We start from the raw sequence: 18,208 nt of genomic DNA on the forward strand, positions 1-18,208 counted from the left end.
TGCATTATTTTTTTGTTCTCTCTTTACTAGCAAGAAACACTTGGGTCATGTATCCAAATGGGAATTGAGACATGCCCTCAAATGAGCCAGTCTGTAGATGTTTCTCTCAATATGAGCCTTACTTCAAAACCAAGGAGTTTCTTTGGGCTTTTGACTCATTTGCCACTGACTGTAAATGGAGAAGAAGCGTTTTGAAACATTTCCTTTCTTTTCTGTTAATAATCCCCCTTCTCCTTTGCTTTCAGCTTTGGAAAGAAAGATATCAATGAGGCAAAGCAGAGAGGAGCTTATAAAACGAGGAGTGCTAAAGGAAATCTTTGACAAAGGTAAGCGTTCTTCTTTTCACGATGTTAAATTGACATCCCATATAGCTTTATGGACAGATCTCACTTTGTCATAACATTAAGAACTGGCAATACCATCTGGAATGGCAGAACCGTACAGAATAAGGTCTCCAAACATCTCTTGGTGGATCTTGCAAATAAACTTGTAAGCTAATCAGAAAGTAAAGCAGTAAAAATATAAATCACAACACTGTACTGTAGTCACCTGCTGCAAAACAGCAAGGCATCCCGACTGAGGGGAGATGGAATGGGTCTCTGCATGCATTTATTATCTCTGGTTGAGTCACTGTAGGATTAATGGTTGTGGAGAAATGTTTTTAAGGTTTGGGATTGTGTGATAGCATAGAACACTTGAAATAACCCAGAATACATAACAATAATATTTCCCCATTCAGAATTATTCATTTGTTGAGTTGGTGATGTATTACTTATGCAAAACAGCATTATTTTACACAGGTAGCATAACGAATAATTGATATCACATATTTGTGAGTACTTAACTCCAGCTTTTGTTTGTTTGCTGCTTCTCTTGTTAGTAACTAAGGCAATTAATTAAGCAAACTGTATTGGCATGCCAAGGTTGTATTTTAATTTCAGTAGAACTTAGGTATGTACTTTGATGCCTCATTAATTCCAAGTCTAGAAGTGTTTAACAATACCACAACAAAACCTGGTAAAAGTCAATCAAAGTTATAAACTTCCAGAGTTTTTCTAAGTAGGATCTATGTTAGAAAATCTGGATCATTTAGATCTACTTTGATCTAGCTGGTTGGGAAAGAAGAGATGATGTAAAAATTTACTAATCCAAACAAAATCAATGTGCAGCTTGTGATTACTTTCTGTGGTTTTCATCTGTTACCTATTCTAGATGCTTTTTAATCCTTTGAGGATGCCTGAGCTCTTACTATGGCTAGCTGTCTTGAAAGTCATCCTAGATGCAAGTGCAGAGTAGAAACCACAACTGGCCAAAGATTTTCCCTTTTTGATGCCTTGGTTTTTGCACTTTCTGGACAGTGACTTGGATTGAATGTGCAGCCAGGTGTCTCCATTGCCAGCAAGGCTCCTGGTTCAGCACCCTGGGGAGCTTGGAAGTCAGCTTCTGGTCATCCCTACACTCACCTTCATAAAATCTCCCCTGTGCAACTTGATCCTGTTCTCTGCCTTGAAACTCAGGGAAATTCTCCCTTCTCTCCTGCAAAGGGCTGCAGTGGTCTGTAATCTTCTTTGTCACCTGGTGAAGTAGGCATTATGTTGTCTGGAAACAAACAAAAAATCTCCTCTTTGTAGTCATTTTTCACCTTTTCATATCAGAAAGACCTAGTATGAAATACGTGCTGCCTTTTCCTATTTCCAGTACAAGATGTAGAGACATCAGACTTTTATTGTCAGGTGCAACTAAACAGGAAACTGTCACTCAACACAGTTAGATGTCTAATTCAGTATCTTCACCTTACTTCCTGCTGTTTGCAAACACAGAAAGCTGTGAAGTTTTTAAGGAGTCCTTCCTTGAAAGAAGCAGAGCAGAGGGGAAGATAGTTGTGTATAGGTATAGCAGTGCTGATCACGTATGATTTAAGAATGTAAGTAAGGCAAAATGTGTAGAGGAAAAGTAACATTTTCTTCATTGATATAGCAGGACAAGCATAGTTCTCATAAAGGGTATTATATCTCGCTGTAAACCTTAAGCAGAAATAACGTTTTCCTTGTACTTCCTGATAGCTAATCTCCAATACTTTGTGGAAGCGCAGCACTTCATAGCAGAAAGCTTTATTTGATGGTTGTTTCTATGCTTTCTACGCCAAGAATCATCTTGCACAGACGACACACGGAACCAGTGCTAAATCTCTGCCTTTCCAAAGAGGAGACCAAAGCTGAGGAGTGATTATTTTGCCTTTTTCTTTCTTAAACAGATTAAAGGAAACCATACAGATAGACTGACATAAGAACAGGAATTCTGAAACTGCAGTGTACTTAGTGTTATTTTATCATCTATGCTGAAGAAAACCAGAATTAGGCAGCCAGTTTGTTCTCCTGTTGTTTAGTGACTCTCTGACCGGTTTGCTTTGGGATTTGCTGGCTTTTCAGGTGACTGTGTCATCCAACAGGTGAGAGCTAACAGGGCACAGCAGGTCACAGTGTTCACACATAGAAGAGTCACTGCATTCCAGCTGCTATTTTTGGGAAACAATAAATGATTTTATTATTTCGGTGACCCTCATACTTAAACTGTTGAAGTGAAACCACTCTAGCTTGAAGTGCAGGGAGCTCATTTCTTGGCAAGGTCCAGACTCATGCCCAAATAACTTTTCCTTCTTTTATAGGTTCTGTAACTTGAATCTTCTGAAAATATAGGCAAAGTCTGTATTTATTTCAAATACAGTGTACTTTTAGAAAAACAGCACACTGAAGAAGTATCTGATTAGATGCCTCTGTTCTAATAGTTTGTAGACTGGCAGAGCCAAGAGCTCAAACAGTGAGCTCTTTTCATCAAAAGATGAATAGCTTTGATTTTAACATCAAACTGTAACCATTTCAAAAGCGACTGTCTATAGAGTTGCCCAGTGTGCTATGATACCAGTCAAAGAATTAAACGGACTGGTAGTGTTTTCATACCTCTTCTTTAATCTGAACATAAACAAATTTTCCTGTAGTGGGAAATTCTGAATATGTATACTGATCATTTGCTTCACAGATAATAATGCAATGATTCCTCATGGGTGACCTTCATCTTCGTATTTTTGTACTGTCCATCTGAACAAAATGAGGTTTTAAAACCCATATTTCAAATTACCTATGTCCTGTCAGGATTTGAAAGTGTTGTGTGAATGATAAACGACAAACAACAGAGCTTAGTGTTGCATCGCCTCGGCATGGATGTGCCCCACCTTCCTACCCTTCACCATCAAGAATAATTTCCTAGCTGTTCTTACTTGAAAGCAGGCCAGTACTGAGAAGACAACTGAAAATGGAAAGTAACATGGGATGTAGAATTCTCCGTATCATTTTCACTTCCTTGGTCATTTATCCGTGGAAGGAGCTCATGAGCTTGACATTTTTCAGTCATACCAGAAGTTCTCTATTCCAAGGTGTTCAGAATCAAAAGATACGGTGATAAGGCAGGCAGAGCTCCAAAGGAAGGAAACAACAAAAAGACTGGTCTGTACCACCTAGGCACTGTCCACGTGCAAATTGGGCTGCTTCACACTAAGACATTTTCAAGAAGTACCAAAAGTGAATCTGGTGAATGAGTTCCTGAGTACAAATCATGCTTAATCATAGAATCACAGAATCATAAAGGCTGGAAAAGACCTCCTTTCATCTCATCCACTAAGCTGTGCCACATCTATATGTGGGATGGTGATCTATATCCTGGGATGGTGACTGCATTGCTCCCCAGGGAAGCCTGTTTCAATGTTTTATCACTCTTTCTGAAAATAATCTTTTTTCTAATATTCAGCCTGAACCTCCACAGCACAATTTGAGGCTGTTCCCTCTCCTCCTATCTCTAGTTACCTGACAGAAGAGGCCAACCTCCACCTCTCTACAATGTTCTTTCAGGTAGCTGTATAGAGCTATAAGGTCTCTCCTCAGCCTCCTCTTCTCCAGACTAAGCAATCCCATTCCCTCAGCTGCTCCTCATAAGACTTGTGTACCAGACCCTTCTCAGCTTCACTGCCCTTCTCTGGGCACACTCCAGGACCTCGATGTCTTTCTTGTAGTGAGGGGCTCAATACTGAACACAAATCAAGGTACAGCCTCACCAGTGCTGAGTACACGAGGACAATTTCTTCACTAGTGCTATTGGCATTACTGACCATTACTGACTGGTGCTGCTGTATACTGATACAAACCAGTATGCTCTTGGCATTCTTGGCCAAGATGATCTGCTTCATAACCTTCCCTGATACCAAGGTCGGGTTGACAGGCCTATCATTCCCCAGATCCTCCTTACAACCCTTCTTGTAAATGGGAGTCACACTGACAGTTCTCCAGTCATCTGGGAGCTTCCCAGTTGACGAGGTCCGTTGATAAATGATGAAATGTTGTTTGTCAAGTGTTTTTGCCAGCTCCTTAAGTACCCTGGAGTAGATTCCATCTGGCCTCGTGACCGTGTGATAGTCTAAGAATTACACTAAGCTGAGAGTTCAAACCCTCATCCTCCAGTAGATAAGACTGGTGCTCGGTGAGCAGTCCAGCTGCTAGGCCCAACAAGCTCCCAGGGTCCACCTCCTTTGAGCATAACATCTCCATGTTTCTGAGCCTTCACCCCATATTGTTTTTTCCATATGCAAAGGTGAACCAACAAGTCTGGGTTGAGTTTTCTGCACTGAAGAATTTTCTCTGAGGTTCTGCTTCTTCCATGGCAGGGTGCAGGATCAGCAGGGCAGCATCCTTTGCGTGCTCATTTTGCTGCAGAGTTCATGTTGTTCACTTTGGTCCCTTCCAGATCAAACTGACTCATGCATCTAAGGAAAATCTTTTTCCAGTTAGAAACAGCAGGCTCTGAGAAAATGCAGCAAAGGATTTAGCGAGCATGAGAACAAAATATAATGTTATCAATGTGCAAAATTAACTTTAAACTCTTAGTCAGTTCCTTAAGACTAATTGATTCATCCATATATATCATAATTGCATTACTAGAATTCTTTTCATTTGTATGTCAGCTAACTAACATAGCTTTTAGTGCTTTAAAAATAGCAATTAATTTGCCGTTTATATCTGATTGTCAAGCATGCCTCTGATCCAGGATTAATTCACATTGAGAGATTCTTCACTCTACAAATGATGATTTTATCTGTGTTTGATCTGTTTTCTGTGTTTTAGCAGCTCCCTTTGTAGCTTTAAGCAAGCTCAAAATTCAGGTATATGTTTCAGTCATCATTTTGGGTCATCTGATCATTTCAGTCAAATCTGAGGATGATTTTTAGAGTCTAGATGAAGATTAGAGATGTTTGGAGGGAAGATTAACATAAGTTATGCTGTCAATACAGAGAACTGTCATGCTTGTTATTATGTTGGAAAATGAAAGTCAAAACCTTATCTGATGTTTTGCTTTGCTGAATATACCTTGAGAAGTGCAAAGTGCATTTAAGACTGTAAGATCAACATGTTACAATTGGCATCTCACTTCATTAAAATATGTAGATATCCTTAAAGAAAAAAATCTCTTAGGTAAGAATACTGGTTAAATTTAGTCCTGTGCTGAAATTAGTAAATGCTGCTGGATATAATCACTGTCTTTGGTTCAAAAAGCAGTTATTCTGCTCAGTAAATAGTTACAGTTTGTCATGAAACCATGCATCTGAGATAACAGCAGCCTTTATCCTGACCACCGTGAAGGGGAGTGTTTATAAAAGGGAGACAAATCAAGAACAGAATATATAGTATTTCCACTGAAACAGCTAAGTCAAAAAAACATTCAGCTTAAATGTTGGCTGAACTGTTGTTAGATCTTTGCTGTCTATGGAAATAAAGTGGTTTGTATCGAATGACCGAAGCACCTACAGTGAAGCTGTGTGTGAACAGTTGGCTGAAACCTTCAGTTTTGATTAATGTTGCCACCTTTTGCCAGCTCAGTTGATTGCTCTGAAAGCTACAGGTAGAGTTTCAGGCTGCTGTTATGTAACAGTACACAGTAAAAGCTCTAGTTCTTCAAAAACACTGCAAGATAACCAAGAATGTCAAGACCTCGCTATTTCTAACAATACCAAAATAAACAATAGATCATCTTTACACGTTGTGCAGAGACTTTACAAGACAGAAAATAATCTGATTTCTTTCCAGACTTGTTAATTGCAGTGTCTCGACGTCTAAGTGAAACTTAACATTTTTTTTATCTCTTCATTGTTGTTTTCCAAAACGTTATGCGCATCTTATCCCTGTGAGGGGAAAATGTGTGCTCACTTGAATGATGTACGTCTGTTTGGTACAGTGAGCAATAATATGGCTAGTCACAGTTGCCCCAAAATCAGCAACCAGAACTGGGTATTCTGAATTTGATTTGAAAAATGATAATTTGAATGTGTGATAACACCAGGATCTCTCTATCTGCCTGCTGGGCTTTCTGCTTTACAGGTCACATTCTGGTTATATTTTCAGGCTTCTACTCATAATGGCAGAACACTTCATAAAATTGTAATTGAGATATCTGTGTAGTCTTTGCCTCTAGGTACCAGAGGGCTGTGCATAACAAGTTCTGATATAAAAATCATGTGGGTTGATGTTGTGGAGAATGAGCTGAACCCACCCTTCTGTTCTATATTATTGCTAATGTGAAGTGGTGTTTGATAGGAAAAAAACTAACAATTGCTGATCCAGAAATGTTTGCTCAAATTGGTAAGTTATTGATAAGGACTTAAAAAAAAAAAAAAAAAAAGACTTCTAAAATGTAATTTGCTTTATCTTAATATCAAGACCTTCACCAGGCAACTATAGAAATTTTTCTTTCCCTTACTTATACTCTTGGTCATGCTGGAAGATTACAGTAGTTTTGTTAGTATATAAAACAGTGGCATATGTCTGTGATTTTGTTTGTGCCCCTAAGAGTTTAAAAAATGGTGGAAGAGAACAATATTTGTTGTTATTATTATTACTGAAATATAAATCATGTATTGTTGTGTTTGTCTTTTTAAAGAAAAAAGCTTGATAGCTTCACTTCCAGCCCATTCTCATTTTTCAGTTTGCAGCTTAAGTGGAGACAGAGGGAAAAACAGATTTTATCACTCTATCAGATGAAAGGTGACTGGGAGCCATCCAGCTTAGACCACATATCATAATACATAATTCATACATCACATATCATATCACATAACAACCCTGTCAGGCAAATGAAATGCTGTCACACTTGTGTGAAACTGTTACAGACAGAACATCAGTCAGATATATTCAAAAATTATTCAACATAAGTTGCATTTTTGAGATCCAAACCGTATTGTTTTGATTGTTATCCCTGATTCTACAAACATACAATGGCTTAGTACAGGTTTCTCACTCACAAACAATATATTACTGTTAGCAGAATTCACTTTAAATTCTTTCAGCATCTTATTTATGTGTCTTCTGTTATCATTTTGCTTTCTTCCAAATATTAACAGATGGAGAGCTCTCCATACCAAATGAAGAAGGAGCTTTGGAGAATGGGCAGCCTCTGGGCTCTGGACAAGTGCTGAGCTCCAGCCAGGTATCCCTGCCAGCCCTAGCAGAACTGGAATCAGGCTCAGCACCTGGGGAACCCTGCTCGTACGAGGTGCTCCCAACCACAGAGATCATGGATGGGACAGGTAACATCTTGTTGAAGACCAAGGTCTTCTGGTGGAGGAGGAGATAAAGCAAATAGATTATCACTGAGTGCTCCATAAAAAAATGTTTGCTCTCTCAGCACAGCAGTAACTGCTGCTTCTACACAAGTAAAGTCTTCAAGTAAAGCAAAGTCTCTGCATTTTGTGAACTTATAGCTGTGGATTTCTCTCCTGCTACTTCTCAGGTGTGCCAATGAGCTCAAGTGGTCTGACAGTATTTTTAAACCCTGGGGTATGTCTTGTCCTTTTCTCGCCATGTGGTGTTGGGTGACATTTACATCATACAACTTTCAGTAATTAGCAGCCAGCTGCGCTGCCCTAGGTGAGGCTATCTAAGCTTCGTCCTCAATCTATGAAGAGAGACAACAATCTGCACATCTAAGTTAACCACTCATTCTGTGTAGCACTGAGAGTCATGGACGAAGGTCAGATGAGGAAAAGTGACTAGCAAAAGTGCCCATCTGCCATCAGGTGAACTGCGTGACCTCTTTGAAATGGAATAGCCCTTGTTAGGTGCTTTTACGGTTATAGTATTTATCTAAAGACCCCCTGCTAACGTATAAGGTCCTGAGCAAGCTGTGGTGACAGACCATCCAGGATGTGACATTTGAAACATTTGCATTTGTATTCAACATGTAGGAATACGTCCCAGGCAGGCATAAGGGAGCTGACTTCTGTCAGAGGTAATGGGAAATTCGTCTGTTGTGTAGATGCGTGTTACTCTTTCTCTTTTTCTTTCTTTCCTTCTTTCTGTGTTACACAATGTTTGAGTGAAATCTATGAGTCTTAACCTGCATTCTTGCTCTGCTTTTCACCTTCTACAATGGCTGTATCCGCTACTGCTTTGCTCGTAACTTTGTTGCGTCTATGATGTGGTTGTGTCCTCCAGTGTCTGAAGAAAGCCCCACATCCAATGAATCTGGAGTCCTCCTGTCCCAAGATCCTACAGCTAAGCCAGTCCTGCTACTTCCCCCCAAAAAATCTGCTGCTTTCCCTGGAGACCATGAGGACACCCCAGTGAAACAGTTGTCCCTCCTCAAACAGCCCCCTGCCCTGCCTCCTAAACCTATTGCCAGGATTGCCAGCCACTTAACTGGTAAGTTGGTGTTCCTAGACCCTCAGCGCTACCATTTCCCTTATAGGAAAAGCCTGCCCTTGTAGCAAGGTGCTCTGTGTCCTGTAAAGATATTCACCCATGTTGTTGTGTGTACTGGTAATGTGTGTGTTGTACCTAGGGCAGGTATCACAAAGCATTTTCAGGCTGTACCATCATCAGGGTTGCTTCAGTACTCTTCCCCTCTCAGACATAATTACCTAATGCCAGCACAGCATTTCCTTCACTCTTTTTTATCAAGATGTACCATTGCCACAGAAATTACAGAATGTGCATTGATGGGAAAGGAAATACCAAGAAAACACTGGATATCTTTAACTGCCTTTAATCATAAAGAGCATTGGGGTTGAGAGGAGAGGGAGAATTTTGCTTTCTGCTATTACTCTTTGTCACTTCTCCCCTCAACCACCTTCTGGGCAGGTCCCTCTGCACACACCCTACATTTTTCACTGTTTCACTTGCCCCCCTATCCTTACACAGGCTGTACTATCCCATGGCTTCTTGCCATTTTGGCTCCCTGCTCACACTTCCTGCCACCTGCTTCCTCTGGACTCCACTCTCCTGTCTGTCATTTAGGCCACTGAAACAGAGAATTATTTCATTTACATGGAACAAAAAAGATTCCCTAAGTCCTTGCCTGTATCTTTTGAACAGTCTGCTCGTAGTTTCAGCCACTTGCCAGGATGTAACGCCTTGAAAGCCAAGCTCAAGATGAGATATGGTTCATCTATGTAGTGGGGCAGCTCCCAGTGTTTTCACTGGGTTGCTCTTCTGGTGTTAATGCTACTCCAGCCTTTTCAGGGCTAATGTGAAAAATATTCAGTTTTCCTTGTTTTATGTAGCTTAAGAAAAATATCAGGAAAGAGCTCATTAGGGAAGAACATGTTTTGGTTTTTTCTCATAACTGTATGTGGTCTCTTCATGTTCCTGTTTGGATGGCTGCACATTTTTGTTCAGTATAGTTTTGTTCATTTTATGTGGAATCTCTTTGCTTTCTTGCCTGCCAAAATCTACACATAATTGCCTTATACTACAAACCAAATGGGTATTTCTGCAACCTGGAAAGCCAGGTAGCAGTATTAATAGCTTCAGGTGAGGAAAGTGACAGCTTCCTATTACCTTCCACTTCATTTTAATTACAAAAAGCGGCTCAAAAATGAGGCCAACATGAAGAAAATATTTAAAAATAATAAAAATAAAAAAGGAATAGTGTAGGTAAGAAAAATAAGGTGTAGGAAAAACCTCTGGTACTAAGTAGCCATCATTCAGAAGCTTTCCTTTCATGGAAGATAGCAGAAGCATTGCAGATGGGTGCTTCTGATGGTTTGGGGTTTTTTTTGCGGCTGGAAATTTTGTGTGAAGTAGAATTGGTCTTAAGCATAAATCAACTGCTTGATGGTGATGACTTTCCAATTAAAGTGAAATATAACTGTGACTTCTCTTAGTTGAAGGTAACCTTCACTCATCTCTCATTCGATCATAACTGACCTCTTGTATGTGCATATGGACAGACTGTTGTACATGCAGGAGAAAAGAGCTGAGATTTAGATTTGGTTAAGGCATTCCTGCTAGAACAGAAAGCCTCATTTGCACACACTTTATAAATAAAAGCATTAAGCTTATTCTTAAGGATCCATTTACATTCATGGTCTAAGGATGTGTTTGTTCAGCTCCTTGTGTTCTCCAGTGGTAATCATATTAGCCATGTATAATTTTTGGAAATGAGCAGTCAATCCTAACGAAGCACCCTCGTCAGTGAGAAGCAGAATTAAGGATATTCTTTTACTAATAACCCTAGAGACATCCTCAGCTTGTGTATGGGAAAACAGGTAAAATCTGAATCCTGGCATTTGAGGTGAAGATTGTTCTCATTACACACCCATTTCTCTATTAAATATTTTTTGAGAATATTGAAGGAAACATTAAGAGATTCTGATCATGACTGGTAGGAAGGAGCAGTGGCCTCTCTGCTATCTCTGTTCAACAAGAGTGCAAGGGAAAATGTGACCTTGTGATGGAACACATTTCAGTCAGAAGTTACAGAAATGCCTCAAGTTCAGTCTTAACATGTTTGTATGTATGCAAATACGTGCATATGCATAACTATTTAATGTAAATGTGTTTTTTACAAATGTAAATGGGAACGTGATATTATAAAATCACTAAAGGTATAAAATCAGTAAAATGATGTCCCTTTGGGGTCAGATCTGGGACCAATGCTCTTTAACTTCTTCATCAATGACAGTGACATCTGAAGGTTTGCAGATGACACCAAGATGTGTGGTGCGGTCAACATGCCTGAGGAACAGGGTGCTATTCAGAGAGACCCAGACAGGCCGAGCAGTGGGCCCAGGTTCAAGCAGTGGACCTCATGAAATCCAAATGTGAGGTCTTGCACCTGGTTTGCAGAAACCCCCACTATCAGTACAAGCTGGGGGAAGGAAGGAGAGAGCGTAGCCCTGCTGAAAAAGTCTGGTAGATGGCATGTTGGACATGAGCCAGCAATGTTCCCTCATAGTGCAGAGGGCTGCATCAAAAGAAGCATGGCCAGCAGGTTGAGGGAGGTGATCATACCCCTCTATTCTGTGCTGGTGAGGCCTCACCTGGAGTTCTGGGTCTGGATGTGGAGTCATCAGTACAGGAAAGATGTGGACCTGCTGAAGTGATCCAGAGGAAAGCCACAAAAATGATGGAATGGGTGGAACATCTCCCCTGCAAATGCGGACTGAGAGGGCTGGGGCTGTTCAGCTTGGAGAAGAGAAGGCTCTGGGGAGACCTGAGAGCAGCATTTCAGTATCTAAAGAGGGGCTGTAAGAAAGAAGACACAGCCATGGCATGACTCTTCTCAAGGCCCAAGTGCCTTAAGAAGGGAATGAAGCCATGTGGGAATGGAGACAGGCCAAGAGCAGACTGTAGAGCAGTCACTGCAGGGGTGCCTCTGGTGCTGCGGAGGGGTGCTTGGTACTTTTCTCCACACCATCTCCCAATGGTCTTGGTAATGTTGCATCAGCACAGAGCATCCCTGTCATGGTACTGGGTGTGGAAATGCCATCACAGCCTCTCTCTAATTTTTACCCTGTTGGAACAAAGCAGCATGCCTCTCTTAATTGTTATTTGATTCCTTTCTAGCACAAGATGGGCAGGCCCAGAGAAAAATGCAATTCTTAATTGTTTTGATACTGTCAATCCACTGCTCTGCATTTCCTGTTGGCCTCCTCGTGAGCTCCTGCTGGCTTTCAAATATGATCATTATTATAGAAACTTCATGAGCAGAATTTCTTTCAGTTTTCATTTTCCAATATCCACATGCAGTGCTCAGGCATTTAGGACAATGCTTCAGCCCCCGCATTTCATTGAAGATTAAGGAAGAACTGAAATCATCACCTGGGACCAAATTTAACTGAACTGCTGGGATTGAGTCTCTAGATTATCATAAAACTTTTAATGTCTAAACAACTCTTCCATAATTATGACACACTTATTACTTAACCATGTACAGGTTTAAGTGGTCACAACCCCATTGGGAACCAACATCTTGCAAAATTTCTCATTACTTTGTGCATGAAGAATCTAATCCAAAGGAGATTAATCAGACTTGCACACCTGGCTTCACACAGTTGGCTTCTCTTCTGTCATATTAGTGTTTTGTGCAATGATTTAAAACTGTAGTAATCTTCTACAGAGAAGACAGTTATCACAGATTCCTTGCTCGTATTTCTCCTACCCAGCTACTTATTTATCTACAAATGTCAATGTCTGATGGATATTCCATACTGGAGACAATAAGCATTTTTATCTCTGCTTCATGCATCACAAATATTGTGACATTAATAAAAGAAAGAACTGTAAAATGCAGTCTCTTTCAGGATTTAGGCACAATGGACAAGTCATTCTGTCCTTTAATCCACAGTGGTGGTGGCATTTCTAGTAGTAAGCCTGGAACCCATGGGTTTGAGCAAAGTTCTGAACCATTTGTTCAGAACACTTGCTAATCAGTCCACTCTGTTTAATTTTCAGTGCACGGCTTGTCACCATTACTGATGACAGTGAAAACGTACTGATACGTTTCTGTGTGAAGGGATCAAACTTTCCTTCTGTTGCAGTCATTCTCCTTTCAGTCTTTTTTTTTTTTTTAACAGGCACATATAATTCTCCTGAAGGTAGACAGTAGACGAGTGGAGTTAATGGCTCTGGTTCACTTTCAAGGCTGCATTTAGACATTAGGAGCCCAAAATGCTAACCATACCCTGGGGTGCATCAGGCTCAGCACTGCCAGCCGGGCAAGGGAAGGGGTTGTGCCACTGTGCTCTGTGCTGTATGGCCTCACCTCGAGCACTGGGGGCAATTGTGGGTGCCACAGTATGAGAAGGGCATAAAACTATTACAGAGTCCATATAGGAGCTACAAAGATGGGGAAGGGTTTAGAGGCCAAGGCGTGTAAGGATGAGCTCAAGTCGTTTGATTCATTCAGCCCAGAGCAGACGAGGCTGAGGGGAAGCAAGAGATACCTGCAGTTGGAATCTCTTTTGAATTCACTCTGTATATCATGTAAAAAAAATAATGGTGTATCATGGCACAGACACCGTCAGGTGAAGATGTTAATTGAGCATACAACAGAAACAAATACAAAACTAACAGACAGATCTGCACTTTTCAATGTGAAAATGAAGATCTTAGGATAATTTTTGTAATTCAGGACGAGCTCCCGAAGTGAAATTGCCTGGAGCACAAATGTATGAACACATTTTGTTACTACAAACCCCATAGGAGCCTTATGCTCTCAGGGCTCTATATAATTTACTCCTTTTTCTTACTTATCTTCTATCGAAGATGTGTTCTTTTATGGAGAATACAAAAAGAAGATATACACAACTAATGTGTATGTAAGAAAAACACAGAAACGCAGTAACTTGGAGACCTGCTTGTGCTTGCAAAGAAAATCTTGAAAGTCTTTTTTTTCTACTGTACAGTAGACAATCTGCTTTAGTGGAGAGGACAGTGCCCTGTCATTTGGCAGTCCCCTGAGTTAGATTTCAGTCTTGATGAATTGGAATTTTTGCCTTCAAGAGAGGCAAGACTGAGCAGATATCATGTCTGTCAGGCGAAGTTTGTGGCTGTCAGGCAAAGTCTTGGTGACTAGAAAAGGGGAAATATCAGTGCCATATTCAAGAAAGGGAGAAAGGAAGACCCGGGGAGCTAAAGGCCAATGAGCCACGTGTTTGTGCCTGGGAATACCATGGAGCAAATCTTCCTGGAAGAAATGTTAAGACATATGCGAGATGTGGAGGTGATTTGAGACAGCCAACTTGGATTCACCAAGGGCAGATTGTGCCTGACCAGTCCAGTGGCTTTTTTTTGGAGTGATGGCATCTGTGGAGAAAGGAAGGGCAACTGATGTCACCTACCTGGACTTGTGCAAGGCCTTTACATAGTTCCACACCACATCATCATCTCTAAATTAGAGAGATATGGGTTTGAAGGTTGGACTATTTGGTGGATAAAGATACGGTTGGATGGTCATAGGCAGAGGGTTGTTGCCAGGTAGAGACCAGTCACAAGTGGTGTCCCCCAGGGGTCCGTCCTGGGACCAGTGCTCGTCAACATCTTTATCAGTGACAGACAATGGGTTCGAGTGTACCCTTCACAAGTTTGCTGATGTGGTGCAGTTGACACAACAGAAAGGCGGGTTGCCATCCAGAAGGACCTGCACATACTCAAAAAGTGGACACGTGAGAATCTAATGAGGTTTAACAAGGCCAAGTGCAAGATGTTGCACTTGGATTGAGGCAATCCCAAATAAGAGTACAGGCTGGGAGAACTCACTGAGAACAGCTGTGTGGAGAAGGACCTAGGGGTTCTGATGAATGAAGAGCTAGACATGAGCCAGCAGTCTGCCAGCACTTGCAGCCCAGAAGACCTACAGTATCCTGGGCTGCATTGAAACAGGAGTAGCCAGCAGGGAGAGGGGTGTGTTTTGTCTCCCTCTACTCTGTGCTTGTGAAGACCCATTTGGAGAACTGTGTCCACGCCTGGGGGCCCCCAGTACAGGAGGAATGCAGAGCTGTAAGAGTGGGTACAGAAGAGGGCCACAAAGATGACTGAAGGACTGGAGTATCTCTGCTATGAAGAAAGATTGAGGGAGTTGGGCTTGTTTAGCTTGGTGAACAGAATGCTCTGGGGAGATCTCGGAGGAGTTGGAACCGAGTAATCTTTAAGGTCCCCTCCAACCTCAGCCATTCTATGATTCTATGATATGATACTGCACTGAAAACAGAAACACTTGGGTTCTCACATCTGTAACTATCCTACTCCACAATTTGGAAAGACCACTATCAGTCCATGCCTCCGTTTCATCTGTGCACACCCTTTTCCTCCCTGGTCTCTTGAAGAAAGGGAAGGCTTGCTATTTGTGTGTGCTTTTTTGTTCTAGAGTAACATCAGTTTCAAGTGGGTACTGTGGGTGCAGTAAAGCATCCACAGTAGCACTAAGCAAAGTCCAGTACCATGAATGAGCTTGGCATTATGCATGGTCTTCTTCCTCCTTACTGTCCTTAAGTGTTTCCACGAAGCATTAGATCTTCTAAGTCTTGGTACTGACCTTGTGCACCTTGGCTAGTAGATGTGGATACTAGTACAAGCAAAACCCAGCATAGTCCATAAGGAGGGAAGGATAAAGAGATCAGGGAGAATGGTAGTTAACACTAAGAAGTACCATCTGGAAAAGGTCTTTAAAAATCAGATATTACTCAGGAGAGTGATGTCATTTAAAACTATAGAGGAAGCAGCATCTTACTGGCAAGCTTTCTTGGGCCATAAGAAGATTCTGACCCTTCAATTCCTTTCCCATTTTACAGCAAGAAGTATGAACTGAAGCTACAAGAAGCCACAGAGCATGCAGAGCATTGCAGAGCCAAATGTCTGGGGTGGGATGCCATGCTATGTAGGGCTTGGCCTTGCAGCTCACAATATATATATATTTACTATCATTTTCTTTGCTGCTAGCATATTCTGTGATCATTCCCCACACACATTTTGGGAACTCCAAGCCATCCCATTACCTCTTCTCCCTTTTGAAACCCTTTCACTGTGCAGCTTAAAAATCTGCATCCTGCAGCCTAGTCCAGGCAGAGGTGTTTGTTTATGGACTTCCCTTGTCTTTCTGTGGAAACCAGGGGAATCTTTGCTTGACAGAACAACTATGTTATTCTGTGTTATAACATCGAATATAACATATAACATATTCTTTGTTATTCGATGTTATATAATGTATATTCGAGAATATTTCTGGAATTAAAAAGGTTAAAATTAGAAGAGTGTCTGCCAAGTCTTCTGTAAAATAACATGTTAATCCTAACTATCTTCCACCCTTTACCATCTTCTCCTCCTGTATCCTTTATTTTTCCAGGTCACTCCTATCTAACATTCAAACCCTATCTCATTTCTCTTTTGCCCTTTAATGTAGTTTTTGACACCAGATTTTTTGCACCTTACAAAGCTGTAAGAGAGGTGACTTGTAGTAATTGCATTGCAATAGCTGAGAAGGGTCAGGTATGCCTGAGCTTTCATTCCAGCAGTGATGGTGATGAGTCCTCCCATCACTTCAGACTCCAAACTGCTTTCCATGTTTCAGTGCCTGTTGAGTAGGAGAGGTTGTGCTTACTTTTCAGGGCTGGTTTGGGGGATTAGTGCTTTAAGGTATTGAAGTGTGCCACAAGCCTTGTTAAGCATTGCTTACTGTGTTTCTTAAGGGGCACGTGCAACCTTGGGATGTTTTTGTGAGACTCAGATCTGCTGCAAAAGAACTGATCTTTAAAAAAAGACAGTGCTGAATGAAAGCCATGCAGAGCTGTCTGTCACATGGGGGAGGGGAAGCACACACCTGCGTTGATTAGCAAACTCAGTACCTGCTCACCCTGGCACTGCCATGAAAATTAACACCAGGGCCTCTCTTTCTTCTGTTCTAGATCCTGGCGCTCCTGTGAAACTGCCTTGTATGCCAGTTAAACTGTCACCTCCACTACCTCCAAAGAAAGTCATGATTTGCATGCCCTTAGGGGGGCCAGACCTCTCCTCTCTCTCATCCTATTCCACGCAGAAGAGCTCCCAGCAGCCTTTGACTCAGCACCATCACACTGTCCTGCCATCCCAGTTAGCAGCTCACCAGCACCAGCTCCAGTACGGCAGCCACAGCCAGCACCTGCCTTCTGGATCCAGCACATTGCCCATACACCCTTCAGGGTGCCGGATGATAGAGGAACTGAACAAAACACTAGCCATGACCATGCAAAGACTAGAAAGGTAATGGATCAACTTTTAAAAAAAATGTATTAATGTGTACTGTTTTCCTCCTAGCCTCAATGTCCGTATTAACATCGGAGTCATATTGGTAGTACTGGAAACCCCTTCTCTGGGGATCTAGCACCTTCGGAGCAGAGTCATTGTTGGAGAAACAGAGACAAGCTTTTCCAGGCTTGTTAGAGAACTGTGTGGCAGAAAGGTGAAAAAGACCAAATTTCCTGAGCCCTTGTCCTGTCCTTGCTAGGTTACACTACCAGTGTAGAAAAGGCTAAGAGAACGTGTCTGGTTTGCAGTATATACTGTAGAGTATATAACTGCACAGCTCCAGTTATGTGGAGGATTGCTTAAAAGGAAAAAAAAAACAAGTAAAGGAAATAAAAGATTCAGAAAAGACCATTAAACCAAATGTGCTACTCAACCAGGACATCTGATTAGTATTACCAATTAGCTCAAAACAACCTATGAGAACTTTGTACAAATCACTTCGCAGGGCTTTAATACACTATTTAAATTATTTCAGTTACTTTAAATTAAGTATTTAACCCTTTCCACAGCAGCTCCCTTCTTATGCATTTGCATCTGGAGGAAGGTTGTACATTTAATCAGAAGAGCCTTACCCACCTTGGGGCTGCTTTTCATTACTGTCACTTGTGAGCATCTCTGAATGCTGTTTCAAGTGGTCTGAATAAGTGAAGCATGTTGCATAAATGCAAGCTGTCCACATAGACTACTAGATCAGCAAGCTTTGGAAAAATTATTTTGACTTTTAGATGAAAATTGAGCAAGTTGCAGAATAGAGGAGATAGTCCAAAAATGACGTTCTTTATAGTTACAAGGGCAGCTTTGTAACCAGCTTGTTCTAGGCACGTCAGATCATCCTTCTGTTATACAGGAAGCTAAAATATTTGGTCTCATGGACAAAATGCCTAATGACTTGCCCCAATATCTCTTTGTGATAACATTACCTTCATTATATTGCACAGTTAAAAGGATTTCTATTAGATATGGCAGATTCTCCTTGCTGCCACTAAAAATAGAGGAACAGAGGCTGTCCTCCTCTGTCAGCTTATTTCACTTCCAGGATACTGAGATCTCTGCAGTTAGATCAAGGGGGCTAAAGCTTCTGTAGCCTGACAGAATTCTCTGCTGGGGGA

At 41.3% G+C, this 18,208-nt stretch overlaps 1 protein-coding gene across 11 annotated transcripts in view; it reads left to right on the forward strand.

Annotated features, from left to right (window-relative positions):
* Positions 1–18,208, forward strand: part of PHACTR1 (phosphatase and actin regulator 1) — a 291,827-nt gene that overhangs the window by 218,463 nt on the left and 55,156 nt on the right. For 9 of the 11 annotated variants that reach the window (XM_048940524.1, XM_048940521.1, XM_048940525.1 and 6 more), the window contains 4 exons: positions 246–326; positions 7,439–7,624; positions 8,532–8,738; positions 16,721–17,054. In XM_048940524.1, the coding sequence (XP_048796481.1) occupies positions 246–326; positions 7,439–7,624; positions 8,532–8,738; positions 16,721–17,054 (808 nt within the window). The remainder of the gene's footprint in view (positions 1–245; positions 327–7,438; positions 7,625–8,531; positions 8,739–16,720; positions 17,055–18,208) is intronic. The other 2 variants (XM_048940528.1, XM_048940530.1) reach the window with 1 other exon arrangement.

This window comes from Lagopus muta, chromosome 3, assembly GCF_023343835.1.
Source record: "Lagopus muta isolate bLagMut1 chromosome 3, bLagMut1 primary, whole genome shotgun sequence".
NCBI classification, from domain to species: Eukaryota; Metazoa; Chordata; class Aves; order Galliformes; family Phasianidae; genus Lagopus; species Lagopus muta.